Source organism: Adelges cooleyi, unplaced genomic scaffold (assembly GCF_023614345.1).
Source record: "Adelges cooleyi isolate 19-005CV unplaced genomic scaffold, UGA_ACOO_1.1 ACOO_flye_CR_arks_rails_tigmint_CR_PRNA_631, whole genome shotgun sequence".
In the NCBI taxonomy this organism is placed as follows: domain Eukaryota; kingdom Metazoa; phylum Arthropoda; class Insecta; order Hemiptera; family Adelgidae; genus Adelges; species Adelges cooleyi.
The window spans coordinates 1-15,674 of NW_026096331.1; the positions used below are offsets into that span (position 1 = coordinate 1).

Below are 15,674 nucleotides of genomic sequence, written 5' to 3' on the forward strand. Positions count from 1 at the left end.
GAAATAACAGCTGGTAGAATTCAACCTGAACTTAAAGATTTTATTTTAAAATGGCCAAGAATCAAAAAAATTGTTTCTGGTTTCAACATTATGGAAGAGCTGATTGAAGAAGAAGATTTTATTGAAAGTGATGATGATACAATGTGTACAGAAAAAGGTAAAGGAAAGGCCTGTCAAAATTGTATTAGGTGTGTATATGCTGTACTACATAAATATAACTTATATACTTCAGCCCATTCTTATCTTTATATGGTTTATAAATTTGTATTGACACTTTCTTATACACGAGTGAGGTGCGAAACCACATTTTCAAAACTTAAATACATACTAAACCGTTAAAGAAATTGTCTTTCTAAGCCAAAACGATTTTACTTCTTTTTAAAAAAGTTACAACCCAATTTATACACACTATCAACTAAAATACTACTAAATCTATAAATTCTAATTACACATTTACAAAGTAATGAAATAATGTATGAATATTGCGTACCTGAATTTCTAGTGTACATGTTTGGAGTTCTCTTAGTTTAAACCGAATTAAATCTATACGAGAAACACAAACTATATTATTTCTTAATAGATGGACGTGCAGACTACAGACAAATCACAACATAGAAAAAAGATTAAATGAATCACAAGATAAGTAAAAGTATAATTTATAAATTCAAGATCTCCCATACAGATACAGTAATTTATAAATTGTAAACATTTGTATGCAGTATCATTGATTATAAATAATATAGATAGCCCACTGGCATGTATTTTTTGCTGCGCGTTAATTGTTGCCGTTGTAGAGCGCTTTATACTGCTTTTAGTTATGGCAGTTAGTACCGTGAGCGCTGACGATCGACGCGCAAGCGCACTACGTCGTTCCTGGCAGTATTGCGCCTGCGCGTCGATCGTCAGCGCTCACGGTACTAACTGCCATAACTAAAAGCAGTATAAAGCGCTCTACAACGGCAACAATTAACGCGCAGCAAAAAATACATGCCAGTGGGCTATCTATATTATTTATAATCAATGATACTGCATACAAATGTTTACAATTTATAAATTACTGTATCTGTATGGGAGATCTTCAATTTATAAATTATACTTTTACTTATCTTGTGATTCATTTAATCTTTTTTCTATGTTGTGATTTTTATTATAAGAAAAATATGCATTATGCGCGTTCCATGTATTCAGCTCAGTGGAAAGAATAGATAGAGTTGTTAGGTTTCCCATGGAATGAAAATTGAAAAGCCATGGAATAATAAAATGATATATATATACATATAAATATATAATAATTAAATCACATTTTATTATTATTTAATATTGTGTTATTCGAAGTTGTAAAGCATTTAATTATTTTAAGGATATGTATTTCATTATTTATTAACAAACAAAAGTCTAATGGTTAAAAAGTTGAAATATACACATTTAAGTGCTCATACCAGTTAAAACTGATATGAGCAAGTTATTTGATTTAGATCCACCAGAACATCGAAAATAAAATAAAGAACAGAATGGTTGTTTGTGAATAGTATATTTTAGACTATCTTACTCTACATTGTCATTGTAACCAATAGGCAAATCAACAATATAATGAACACATTTTCAAATACCTGTTGACTTATGATTCATTCGCACTTATAGAAACCTAAAAATTTGCTATGGCCATTATGTAATTTTCTCCCATTTTTATTTTTCCTCTGCGACTACAGTTTTTAAGAATATCTTATATGTAATTGCTTCCTCAAGTCCTAAAACTTCCCTAAAAATAGAAATAAAGAAAAAGTTTTCACCCCTTCTAAGGGAAAGGTTTTATGATTTCTTTTTTTTTATACTTTCTTCTTACTTCTAACTGTCTATAAGTCCAGATCGACGGGAATAACAGATATTAAACGTAAGAGAGAGAGAGAAATAGAAAAGATACCCAAAATGCTAATCGTGAGCTCATTTGTGGAGCATAATATAGATTCTATAAACTCACTAAAAGCTATTAATATTGAATAGCTATGTATATAGAGAAAAAGCTTTAAAGTGAATTTTTTTTTTTTAATCTACTGTTTTTTATATTTTAATCCGTCTTAGTTTAAAAGTGGTGATTTAATATTTCTTTTACTATTTTAATAATAGTCACTAAAAATTAAAATTAAAAAATTATACTTTTTTTTTTAGAAACGCTTTTATTGAGACATACAATCTGTAAAAAAATTTACAATAAGTATTTTTTATAATATTTACAAAAATATGCACATGATTACGCGAGGAGGAGACCCCACATTATGGGTACCTCAAAAACTTGTTTATAACAAATATCTGATAATCTAAGCAAAAATTGTGTTATAGAAAAGAATAAATATCTTTGACTATTTCATTGGTTCTTAAAAAGACTCAATAGTCTGTTGTGAGCACTGATGACGATAGCATTGCTACTGAAATATTCTAGCGTAAAACCATAGGTGTCTTATTTTTTGTAGAAAAGGGTTTTTTTTAATTTACATGAAAAATGTATATATAAATAAAACAATACAGTTTTTAAGAAACAATTCAAATAATTTTATTAAGTAGTTAATAGACAGAATAAAGATACAACAAACATTTGTTAACATAACGACATTTCAATTGTAGAATATTATAACTTAATTAATTTTTTTCAAAGGAAAAACATGTTGGTACATTTTGTGATGTTATTTTTTATTCAAAATAAAATGGTCTGAGAGATTTATGGAAGGAATTGTCAAATAAAAATTATCCATAACTAACAACAAATTTCAAATTTACTAACAATGTACAATACTGTTGAGTTAGACCAGTGGGATATTTGGTGGGGGTTACAGGATTTAAATTCACTCAGGTGAAAATAAAAATAAAATCTTATAATTGCTTTTAGCAATATGATTTAATTACTTTAACGTTTCTTGGTTATCTTGCAAATATATTAAACCAAATTTGAATACATTTTTTTAGGATATTTAGCATGTATTTAAAGCGTACTTAAACGGGAACAATTACAAAATAACAAATGCTAAATAAAATAAAAATTACCAATTTATACACCCGATTATTCATTTAAACACGGTACTTAGGATTACGAAATATAATAAATATTTTAGAAACACATTAACACATAAATGTTTCAAAGGAAAAAGACTAAGTAAATTTATTTTTATTTTAGTGGTAGTGACCCATAAATTACTCTATTGATTGCGCCTACACAGGTTTAAAAAAATGTTGCTCATGGCTTCTTTTCTTTTAAACAAATATAATATAAGTTTTAATACCTCTACTCTACTATACTCTCCCTTCCTCCCTAAACAGAAAAAACCTCTCAATATCTATACTTGTTTTCTTAAATTATCAGATGCAGTCAGTAAAGTAGGTTCTGTTTGTATTCCATTTTCTTTTTCATCTAACATTGAAATAGTAGCAACATCTTGATGTCCTACTTCTCCTTTTTTTCGCACACACTTTTGTATAAGGAAAGCCACTGTTAAAGGGATGGGTGTCATTAATGCAACAGCCACTGGCACAACTAAAACAAAGTAAATTTAATCGGAATTATACAGTTTCAAAAGTAATCAACAAAGATATAACATTGACTAAACATACATAGGTAGGCTACAGTGTATACTAATATAGCAATATATTTATTGACTTGATCCCAAAAATATATGGTGTAACATAGTATCGGGTCCAATACAACACTACCAAAAATTCATATTACCTATTAATTATTATATAACACGTTTAATCTATATGTACCTATAATAAATAGTACATAATACTTTATATGTTACAGTAGTTATATAAAAACATTTATGCCAGGTTATCAAAGTACCTGTTGTTATATCTGCAGCTGGTTGTCCTAATGAGAATTTCAACATAAAAATGGCAATACCAGTGTTCTGTATACCAGATTCAATAGTCATTGATACAATGTCTGCTTTGGGTAAGCCTACAATATATGCTGTAATGAAACCAATTAAAAAGCCTGTCCAAGGCAATATGGCTCCAGCTAAAATGATCTACATTAAAATTTGAAATATAGGTATGATAACATGATATTAGGTTTATTAAAAAACAAATTCAATACTCACTTGCCATGAAAATATTTGAAACAGATACAAATTAGTAGCAATGGCAAAAATAATTATAAATAATATCAGACAACTAGATAACGGCTTTAATACTCGAATCATTAATTTACACACTCTTGGCATAAAACACTGAATAGAGTAACCTATTAACAAGGGTATGATCAATGCTACAACAGATGAACCAATGCGTGAATAAGGAACTGGTATTTCTTCTATATCAAAAATACGTTTTCCTAAGAATATAGCCCAAAATGGAATCATTACTGTAAAAACAAACATAAAATAAAGTCAGTTAATTAGATTATTAAGTTATAATGTTAGTTTTAGATTCAATGCGGAGCTGGGAAGGTATTGTTCAATCCTAAAACTGTACTCGAAACAAGCGAATAAAATAAAAAGAAAGCTTCCGTCCCTTTTAGTGATAAGGTTTTAACTTTCAAGATATTTTTTTGATACTTTATCTAAATAATATGTCATACAAATTTGGAACTAATCTGACTATTTTTAAAAATTATTTAGAGGGTTCTAAAAAAGTTTTAAAATGTGTACATTTTTTGTGTGTTTTTCTTGATTATGAAGGAGAAGGGATGAACTTTTTAAATTTTTGGTTAAATATAGGTACAATATCTGATTTATAGAGTTGCTATATGATGAAATCGGTTTATCAGTTGAGAAGATATTGTGGGTCTACATACATAAATTAAAATAAAAACACATCATTATAAAAAATAATACCTTTAGCTTCGCATCAAAGCTAAAAGGTCATTTAAAGTCATTAAAAGAGTCAATAATTTTAAACAATAAACTATCAGATGCGCTAAATAAAAATGTTTTGAAAATATTTCATTATTTTATAATTATTATTTGTTATTGAACTAAAAAATACCCATGTTTTTCTAACAAAAACTATTATGAAACATGGTTTAAAATATATAACAATTTACAAAATATCTTAAAACGATAGCTATTTTATAAAATCTTAATTAAAAGATACTTACTACTTTAATATATACTTATTAACACATAAATGAGAATTTGTCATTGGAACTAGTTATTTTTTTATAATTTATACTTTAAAATACACTACATTTTTTTTTAACATACGACCATTGTATGGTCGTTGGCCTCAGCACAGTTGTTTATTATTATACTGCTGTTGATAAAATGAACAGTTTTATCTCTTGAACAAATAGATATAAAAATACTGTTGCCAGGTGGCCAACGCGTTAGTATGTAATAAAATAAACAACTTGTTGGTGAATAATACTTACTAAAAGATTGCAAAGTACCAAGTGTAGTAAGTAAAACGCTTAGGTTAATGTTGCCACCTAAAAGTAAAGCCCATACACTTGCTGCTCCTCCTCCAGGACTGATTCCAGTAAAATACAATCCCAATTGCATGGTAACTGAATTAGGAAATATGAGTTTTGCATAATAATAGCTTATCTGCAACAAAAACAATGATTAAAAAACACAATAAAATATTAATAGCTAAATGACTTACAATTGGTAATATTACAAATTGAGCAAGGAATGTTATTATTGGAGCTATTGGTTTTTTAATGCATTCTTTCAGTTGTTTTAGTTCTAGAGCACATCCCAAATTTATAAATATAATACTCATCAGTATAGCAACAGATACTATGAAAACATTGTCAATTAGTCTTTGCTTTCTGACTACAACTACGTTAATATGGTTTTCACTTGAATTCACAATCGATTCTATAGCAGAATTTTCTAAAAACATAATAAATATTTTATTAATTATTATATTAAAGATTTTTTGATATCGTTATTATTCAGTAACTTACTGAATTTTACCATTTGGAAATAAACTTTTGTATATCCTATGAATTTCCCAGTTATATTGAACGTACCACTCCATGTATTTGTTAGGTTATTGGGTGTTGGTAAATCAAAAAACCTTGGTGATATTGATACAACTTCCAAATTTGTACTAATTAACTCAATTTTTCTAAATTCATTTCCTGAATTATTATTTTGAAAAGCGGTAGAGTTGAACTCTACTTGTATACTTTCGCCCATTTGAAGTTGGTCTACAATAGAATTGTTCAGTTGGACATCCCAGCTGTCAACAGTAACAATTGTAGCACAAGTTACTAAGACTAAAATATTCAATAAGACTGTTAAATTCATAATAGAATATTGTATAAAAACTGTCGCCAAAATAACTATGTATTGTATAACAATGATACACGTGGAAACAAGTTCAAAATTACATAATGAAAACCAGTCATAACTTCAAACACAAGTATTAAGTTATTTTACATATTAATAAATGAAACTATAACGATTTGATGCATAAAATTAAATACTATTCATTAAATAACATCTGAAAAATTTAAATTATAATGTAATTTGTGATAACAGAACCACATCTTTTATCAGAATACATTTATGGTAAAAGAAAGTGGGGGGTAATACAGAAATAATTATTATTATCATTGATTGAGTGTAATAGACATTATTACATAATCAATGTTATTATTAACATTCTTCGGGTTCGTGCATCCGCCAGGATTGTAAATATTATTGCCTATAGGCTCTATTGACCGGCTCTTGCGCCTTGAATATAGGCAAAATATAATACTAAGATTGGCGTACAGCCAACATGGACTCGTCCCAAGTTAACATTTTTTCGCCTCCACAACGAAAAATGGATACATCTCGGTAAAAAAAAGTGTCAGGTAAAAAAAAAATATTTCACGATTTTTTTTTTGGCTAGACGCATTGGTATTCTTCATTCCATTTATTATTATTATTTATTCATTACACTAGATACACCGTTTTTTAATTACGCATAACTGTAATTTTAAAGGCGCATAGTTCTAACTACCGGCGTTCAAAAGCTCATAGAAAGACTGAAGATTGATTATAACTATAATAATTAAGTCTTGACTATTAAAACTATATTATATTTGTTTTACATTTATAGTGGTTTAATTGTAATAAAATCTATGGAAAATTGAAAAAAAAAACAAGATTTTAATAGAAGTTTATATTTTTTAATACTTCAGTTCTCATTGATCTTATATTAATTTTTTATAAACTTATAATTTATAAATACATTTTTGATAGTACATATTTACCTAGTGCTTACGCTCAATTTTTTTTTTTTGTTGCACTTTCTTACAAAAATTAAAAAAAACGAAAATTTGATATAATAACAAAAATAACGGCACACATTTTTTATAAAGTTTAGATAGAAATAACCGATAGAAAAATTGAGTACATGTATACTATCAAAAATATTGTTTTTTTTATTTATAAATTTATACAAATTTAATATAAGGTCAAAAAGATAAGAAATAATTTTTAAAAAATCGATACTTATATTAAAATCTGTTTAAAGACTCCGTGGATTTAATGTTTCACACTGTTTTCACCAAGACGAACCCATTTTTCGTTGTGGGGTTAAAAAAAATGTTTGAAGCAAATCAAATCCCTAGTGTACAGTGTACACATAACTATGTGATGGTTATCTAGTTTTAACGTAAAATGATTGCTTTCTATAATTTTAATTTAATTTTGTTTAATTAAACAACAATTTGCAAAAAATGAAAAAATTATTTTATAAGATCGATGACAATCATCTACATACTGCCCGCAACATGTACTTGGAAATTAAACATTGTAGAGGTACGCTTGGCGGAGTTGCGGGAAAAAATGCACGCGCAATACGGGCAGAACTTAGGGCATTAGAATTCGATAAATGGGCACCAATGCCACAGAGAGGAATAGGGGTGAAATGGTACAAATCGTTTACCCCTGCGAATAGTTGGGTATCTAACAAATTGGGCATAACAAGTAGCGACTGGTGCAACGGTATTAAGATGCCAATGAACTCGATGGCGAATCGCGCAACGGGAGAACGGAGTCGGGGAAAATAAAATAAACAATAATTGTATTAGTTTATAAACAGTTCCGCATTTTATTATTTTATTTTTTTTTGCCAACTTTGGAGCCCTCTTGCCCCACTGTGCGTCGGGCAGCTGGCTTTAATAAAGGTCGTTTCTGTCGTATAATTAAACAGACAGTACAATAGGAGTGAGTTAGGACCGAGACATATAGCGGGGAGGGAGAGGTCATAGATTTATAGAAATTATTATTATTACTATATGTGATTAAATCACTTTCAAATAAACGCCTTGATGTGTATCTGTAGATGTACAAGCATTGTCAATAATGTCCTTAAAAATGTTGCCCTCACACAATTAATGAACATATAGACTTGTATGAGGAATTCAGAGATTTTATAAGCCACACTAGTGCAAATATACGTTTTTTGTCTTGAGTACGCAGTACGTGTATATTACAGAAACTATCGTTATTCGTTTATAATAGTAGTTACAGAAATAATACCATTTGGTAACACCTATTTTTGGTTGTTGTCGTCTCTGAGAATTCTAAAAACATCTACTAATCCCTCTTTTACCTTGTAAAAATCATGCACACATGATACAAACTTGCTTCAGTCGCTTCAAAAACACCTAAGTAATAATGAACCTCTCTCTCAATATATATACAAGGGAAATGCTGTTCGTAGCTAATCGCATCACTTGAGAACGGCTGGATCGATTTGCCTCATTTTTTTTAATGTTCGTAATAGTCCGAATAAGGTTTTAGCGAAAAGAAAAATTGTTTAGCCCCACACTTACTTTAGTCTTGTTTTCAGGCCTTAGGTCTTCTGGAAATAAAGAAAAAATTTCTACCTTTTCTAGGGGATATTTTTTAAGTATATATCTATAGCCAAAAATAATGTTTTTAGTTTCGATGCGTAGCTAAGATGACATTGTTTTAACAATGAGTATTTTTATTTTATTTATTTGAGTATCTGGATACACAATACTTTTAACCGCTGAGCTGATGTCTTCATGTAGCTAGTATATTATAGATGAGAAATTTTACTCAAGAGGGGGTCAACTATTTTAAAATGTTATCCCATCCCCGTTATAATCGAGAAAAACACCTGAAAAAATGTACATATTTTTAAACTGAATTATAGCTAAATGTCAAATCAGTTTCAAATTTGTATAGAATAGTCTTTAAGCATAACAAAAAAATATCATACAACTTTTCCCCTAGAAGAGGTGAAAGCTTTTTCTTTATTTCTATTTTTAGGGAAGTTTTAGGACTTGAGGGAGCAATTACATATAAGATATTCTTAAAAACTGTAGTCACAGAGGAAAAATAAAAATGGGAGAAAATTACATAATGGCCATAGCAAATTTTTAGGTTTCTATATGTGCGAATGAATCATAAGTCAACAGGTATTTGAAAATGTGTTCATTATATTGTTGATTTGCCTATTGGTTACAATGACAATGTAGAGTGAGATAGTATAAAATATAACAAGAAGTATATGTCAAACATTTTAAATAATGTATATTTTTTATAATATAATGGCTATAAAAATGAGACAATTTATATAAATAAATAAAAACATACATCAACAAAAATTTGTACTTTCATTTACTTCATAATGTTCTGAAAGTTCCATTTTAACTAAATCTGTAATTATGTCATCAATACTTATTTCCAATTTTAGTAACACTTTATTTAATAGAACATCTGCTATTGACTCTGTAACACTTTTTAACAAAATATTCTTATTATACATCGTATTAAAATTATAAATAAACCGAACATAACATAATAAGGTATAAATGGCTGTTTGTGTGTGTCACGCAATCACACTAAAACGGCTGAACTGATTTTGATACCATTTTATGAGCAAGCGTTTCTTTCTATATACCGTTGTATTGATGTACAACAGGTTTCATTGCAAGTATATTAATATCTGTTTACCTGAATATAGTTTCCACTTGATCATCAGATAACTGAATCTTGGAAAATTGTCTTCTATAAGAAATTATTTCATCTACATTTTTTTGGTTTATAATCAATTTGAGTTGTCCATCTTCTGATATATTTACATCTTAAAATAATATTAAATTTGATTATTTAATTAAGGCCAGTGTTTATTATCATGTAGCTTAACAGGCTATGAAAACATGTCATCATGAGATGGTTTCTTGATGAATTCGCTATTCGGGGCGGGTCGTCAGTCCGTTGCTGGAGAGCGGATGGCGGCTCATTTTTACCGGACGATTGCTCGACCAGCAAACGGAGCGCCCGTAACCGAGTGTCGAACCAACAACAGTGAGCACTTACACTTTGCCGCCATACCCTCTCAGCTACCCTTCCACCGGAGGACAGTGAATAGATTATTTTAAAGGACTAAGAGTCCAACGGCTAGGGTACTTTAAGAGAAAAGGAGAGAACCTCGAGATTGGTAAAGGAATGGAAACCGCGTGGGAGAAGATCATATGAAAGGACCAGGAAGAAGTTGGATAGATGGAGTGGAGGAAGATTTAGGAGCACTAGGAACAGAAAATTGAAGACACATCTTACAAAACACGGGGTCAAAACTCTTAGATTAATTACACCAAAAAATGTATTGATTATTTACAAAAAGAATAATAATAAAACTAAAAACCTTTATAATCCTATAATTTTAGAACACTAGATTGGCAACTACTCAACCAATTTGATGCAATTTTTAATTGATAAATTATATTTTCCATCATCTTTATAGAATGAAATTAAATATATTTGATTATGATAAGTTTTAGATTAATAAATTATAAATATGTTTTTTTACTTACTTTTGGTTTTGAAATTCCTCCAGACATTTTCTTTCATAACATATAGTCCAATATTATGTCTAATATGTTGTTTCGTTAACAAACATAACCTGAAAATTACAGCTTAAACTAAAACACCAAATAATATAAAAGTGACACAATTAAATTTACTTTGGTGTATTTGACTCTCCTGACAGGATACTTTTAGGACTCGTGCAAGGATGAGTATGTCTATGTAGTCCTATTTCTCCCTCAAATTGTTCATTTGTCTCCTAAATTAATAATTACATATTATTATTTAGGTTATAAAAAACAAAAATGATGATCTTTAATATTTCATCAGCTTTAAAACATATAAATAACATTAATCATTGTGCTAAAAAATGTAATCACAATCAATCATAGTTACTAAACAAAATTGTTGCACGGCCGTTTTTACATCATCAAAATTATGACAATTATCTATTGAATCATCAGAAGAGACAAACTTATTTTCATTTTTAGTTAATAATGTTTTGTCTTCAAAATTATTTGCACAATTTGGGCTTTGAGTTTTATCAGTGATTTTCTAGAAACGGGAATGAAATTATATAGACAAAAAAACTAATATATATTTTTAGTTTTTTATAAAGTAAAATTAATGTTAGTTATTCTTATTTTACATTATTTTTTGACCACTTTTGAGCATAACATGATCCAAGCTTTGGTCTTATTTGGTTATACATGCTTAAATGGTTGAAATTGCTATTGGTAATTTGGCTTTTCTTTCTAGTCAATGCTTTACTTGTGAGCTCATTAAGTTTGTTGCTTTGACCAATTTGTTCGCAGTGAATATTATTTTGGTTGTCATTAGACACATCTTTATATCCACAGTCATCCAACATGTTAATTAAAGTCTTGCATGCTGCAACTAAATCCTAAAACAAAATATTTATTACTAAAAAAGAAATGTTAGTAGTTAACTTTTACGATTTTAATAAAATCATGGCTTGTCTCTGGCTAAAAGGGCTTTTTAAGAGGTTCATTTATTTTTTATTTTTTGTGTTTGACCCGTATTGTAGACATTATAACAGTGAATTTTTTTTTGGGAGTCACTGATTTAAATACTTATTTTTACCAACCAGTTTTAAAAAATATGGGCGTTGAGTATCCAAAGAAAAATAAGATTTAGTGGCGTACTTTGGTCTTTTTTTTTGGTTGGGGGAGTATCTGACTATTTAATTTTTGGATAATCATTATTACATTTTCAATGTTTTATCTCCCACAGTTATCGAAATCATAAAAATGAGAGATATTATTTATAACCAAGACATCTCCTTCCCTCTAATTACACTACTGAATTAAATTGTAAACTATAAAAATAATAACTTAAGTTAAAACTCAGTTACAAACTTTAACATACATAACTTTCTTTCTTTTTCTTGTTATATAATTGACCATATAAGTATTTTCCTGTGGTCGAAGATAAACAAGATATTATTTGTATTAATTCCTTCATTTTATCTTGAATGGAGTTGTAGATTCGAGCCTCCAAGGTTTGCGAGCACACCTAATATAAACAACAGCATATATGTATGTATAATTTTTAGGACTGAGTATTGGCATGACCGGATATCGATATCGGCCACATCGGTTAATTGTTTTTTTCCCAAAACTGTTATTTTACCAATCATTTTAAATAAAAATAAAAAATTCTAACTTAATTAAAAAAGGTGGAACATTACATTTGTCACAAATGTACTATATGATTTGATGTGTCACATGATTCATATCGGCTGTAATATTGGATTTATACAGCCGACATATAGGTTTTTATTAGTATCGGCTTATGTTTTATAACAGAACAATCAGTATTAGAAATTAATTATCAGATATTGTGAAAAATCTATATCGGATCATTCCTAATAATTTTATAATAAATATAATAACAAATTCACAACCAAAAGTAAATTTTTTTTCTATGTAGAACAATTAATGTGGTCTTAGTTTTCCGGATAAAAAAATGCAGAATTTATTTTTCTGCAAAATTTAGATTGTTATAGTTTTTATTTTTAATGAAAAATTTTAGAAAATATTAGTTTATGCATAATATACAAATACGTTATCTTCATCAAAACAAATCGTACACGTTTTGCTAATAAATTATTATAATTTTTCATTATTTACCTTAATAGCATCAATTGCTAATTTATGGCCGCAAATTAATTTCATTTGAAATAATCTTCTAAACATTATATTTCTTTTGTCTTTTTTTTCATGTAAATCCTTATTTTTAAAATCTTGTTTTAATTCTGTAAGCTTAAAATATTCAAATAGAAAGTTATTTAAGAATGAAATAATAATGGTTTTTAAATGGTAGTACTAAATGTTTTTCAGTTTAACCACTAATATAGCTACAATAATAATAAAATGTAAATATATTTTAAGAATTTGATATTTTATAATAAATTTATGAAATGCAAATAATTATTGCATACCAACTATAAGAGAGACTCAAAAATTGATAACAAAAAACAACAATTAAGAATTATTGAAGAATTTGGGGCATATTTTTTTATTCACCTAATAAGTTTAACTGCTTTAGCATTATAATTATTATTAGTAGTACTAGGGAGTACTGAACCCAACAGAGTGATTTCTAAAGAGGCCATTTACAGTAAGAAAATTTAAGATAACATAAACAGAATATAAATGCATATATAGAATATCTAATAAATACTGTGAGATACCCTGTACATATAATAGAAGGTATGTAATGATATACCAATTTATTAAGATCATTAATATAATTTTTATTTGCTCGTTGATCAAGTTCTTTTGTTTTAATTCGTATTTTCTTAGGATTCTTTAAAACTGGTGGTTGTAATGCATTTTCCAAAATTGTAGAATATTCATTAAATGTCTTAAATAGACGACTGAAATAAATAAAATTAAAACATTATTCAATATATATTTACACACCTAAATTAGTTCTAAAATTAAAATCACCAAATAAATACTTTCTTAGTCCATGGATATTATTAATGTCTGAAGGATCATGCAATGAATACAACTTCGCAGAATTCAACGTACTAAATTTGCTTATTGAACACATATCTGATGGACGGGGATAAACAATTTCTTTATCCTCGTTATTATTTTCTATTGTAAATGTACTCTTTGATTCTTCAGCCTTAATTGATTCTACATAGTTACTCCAATGCCAGTCATCAATTTGTTTTTGGCGATCACGTGTGATTTTTTTATATGTTCTATTGAAATCTTCTTTTGATACATACTGAAATTCAATTAGATTAGTTAGATTTAGTAAGAAATAGTAACAGTCAGTGTTGTAAAAAATTGTGTACTAGTATTTCCGATACTATACTCTGTCTCATGAGAGAACAGTACTGCGCAAAAATCAAAACGCATTTATTCTTGTATGCGCCTTAGAAGACAAGAGCGACACGTTTTGGTTTCTGCGCAGTATCAGTATCTTGTGAGACAAACTATACTAAAATATATAGTCACATATTTTTATTATGAAAACCGAAAAACTTAATAACTTCTTTTTTCAATCTTTATGCGGATACATCTGAAAATTATCCACATAATATTTCAATTGGAGTCGACCCACCTTCACTCGACACAATTTCCCACATCATTTTTGCATAAACCAGTAGCCTATGCTTTTAACACTCATATTTGAATCTTCAGCTGCCCACCGTCGCACCATACATTTGTTAGCGATGAGAGTACGCACTGCTACAGAGTTATTAGTTATTTATTTTTATTATTATTATAATCAATAATGTATTGAACAACAAATATAATTTTCTTAAGAATTAAAAGCTTTAAGTTAGTAAAACTTTAGCTACATAAAACAACTGCCTATGCCTGCCAACTGGAGCCTCTTCATTGGTTGGGTTCTCACGCCCCTAATCTTCCAGAGGAAAAAATAGCTAGCAAGAATGAAACTAACCTGATACCCCTCTGAAAGCGTCAGCGACCTAACGAGACCTAACTTATTCTCGCGTCACTGACAAATGTATGGTGTGGCGGCAGGTGGCTACGACTGCAGCCCCCTATTATTATAGACGCTATAATATGCAAACTTCAACTTAGGAACTAAGCGTTTCTCCAAATTTTTTTGCACCATCAGCATTAATAATCAAACGGATTAGAAAAAAAAATTGAAAATCGGGCATGGGATAGTCAAGTCGATGTAAACCTTAATGATTTGGATTAGAAAAAGTATTAATATTATTTTAAATACAAAATTAATTGTAAAAAACGAACTTGAAATTTAAAGTCACGCTCATTGTTCATATTTGCCAGTAATTATAACCAAATCAAAACATAAATTACTTAATTTAAAAACAGTTAACAGTAAATGGTAAAAAAATTTGAAAACACATCGTAAATAAACAAAGATTAGTAAATACAATCAAAACTTATTTTGAAGTTCCAAACGTCGATTGTTAAATTAATAAATCATAACAAATTATAAATAATCATTCGTTTGTAACCAAGGCTGTAGATTGTAGATACCTGATACCAAGGTGGATTTACCTTGGTGATGCGGCTTGTTACACTCGGTCGTGTTATCAGCACTGTATAGGTCGAGTTGGGGGTAGTGCTTCCAAAAAATGATAACGCATGATAAGAAATAAATGTTACATAACCTATAAAATGTGTAATACTACAGATAGTACCAACATCGATTTTACCAAAAACCCGCCAAGAGAAATTTCGTATTTTAATATCAAAAGCATTGCCTTTAGTTAAGTTCAGTTTAGTTAAGTCTTTATTGCAAATTGTAGTTAGATCTTTATCAATTCTCTAATTAATCGTGTATTCACTTTACACGTAAAATTATATAATGTAAAACTTATAATAAATTACATTTTATTAGTGTGTATACATAACTTATAAGTAT

The 15,674-nt window shown here is 28.5% G+C and overlaps 2 protein-coding genes across 6 annotated transcripts; both read right to left on the reverse strand.

The window, feature by feature from the left end:
• Positions 1-2,609: 2,609 nt before the first annotated feature.
• LOC126844114 (ileal sodium/bile acid cotransporter-like) lies at positions 2,610-6,453 on the reverse strand. Of its 2 annotated transcripts, XM_050581984.1 has the most exons (7): positions 5,900-6,453; positions 5,593-5,825; positions 5,360-5,534; positions 4,089-4,351; positions 3,830-4,016; positions 3,601-3,695; positions 3,401-3,523 (listed from the first exon to the last, which is right to left on the reverse strand). In XM_050581984.1, exons 1-6 carry the CDS (start codon positions 6,243-6,245, stop codon positions 3,622-3,624), a joined length of 1,278 nt encoding a protein of 425 aa, XP_050437941.1. In that variant the 5' UTR covers positions 6,246-6,453; the 3' UTR covers positions 3,401-3,523; positions 3,601-3,621. The 2 variants fall into 2 exon arrangements, with proteins under 2 accessions (XP_050437940.1, XP_050437941.1); XM_050581983.1 differs by lacking the exon at positions 3,601-3,695 and having other exon boundaries at positions 2,610-3,523; positions 5,900-6,449.
• Positions 6,454-9,517: 3,064 nt separating this feature from the next.
• Positions 9,518-15,219, reverse strand: LOC126844112 (uncharacterized). Of its 4 annotated transcripts, none has more exons than XM_050581981.1 (11): positions 15,035-15,219; positions 13,756-14,033; positions 13,521-13,671; positions 12,923-13,054; positions 12,159-12,305; positions 11,419-11,673; positions 11,166-11,324; positions 10,928-11,028; positions 10,778-10,836; positions 9,918-10,047; positions 9,518-9,700 (listed from the first exon to the last, which is right to left on the reverse strand). In XM_050581981.1, exons 1-11 carry the CDS (start codon positions 15,062-15,064, stop codon positions 9,559-9,561), a joined length of 1,584 nt encoding a protein of 527 aa, XP_050437938.1. In that variant the 5' UTR covers positions 15,065-15,219; the 3' UTR covers positions 9,518-9,558. The 4 variants fall into 4 exon arrangements, 3 of the variants coding, with proteins under 3 accessions (XP_050437938.1, XP_050437937.1, XP_050437939.1); XM_050581980.1 differs by having other exon boundaries at positions 10,778-10,866; positions 15,035-15,217; XM_050581982.1 differs by lacking the exon at positions 11,166-11,324 and having other exon boundaries at positions 10,778-10,866; positions 15,035-15,218.
• Between the last annotated feature and the right edge of the window lie 455 nt (positions 15,220-15,674).

Coding starts and splice junctions, on each gene's coding strand:
- LOC126844114 (XM_050581983.1), bottom strand. CDS start 6,245: ATGAATTTAACAGTCTTATTGAATATTTTAGTCTTAGTAACTTGTGCT. Junction 5,826..5,899: donor TTTCCAAATGGTAAAATTCA/GTAAGTTACTGA, acceptor TTATGTTTTTAG/AAAATTCTGCTATAGAATCG. Junction 3,524..3,829: donor AGCTGCAGATATAACAACAG/GTACTTTGATAA, acceptor ACTTTGTTTTAG/TTGTGCCAGTGGCTGTTGCA.
- LOC126844112 (XM_050581980.1), bottom strand. CDS start 15,064: ATGAACAATGAGCGTGACTTTAAATTTCAA. Junction 14,034..15,034: donor AGCGTGACTTTAAATTTCAA/GTTCGTTTTTTA, acceptor ATTGAATTTCAG/TATGTATCAAAAGAAGATTT. Junction 10,867..10,927: donor GGAGAGTCAAATACACCAAA/GTAAATTTAATT, acceptor TGTAATTTTCAG/GTTATGTTTGTTAACGAAAC.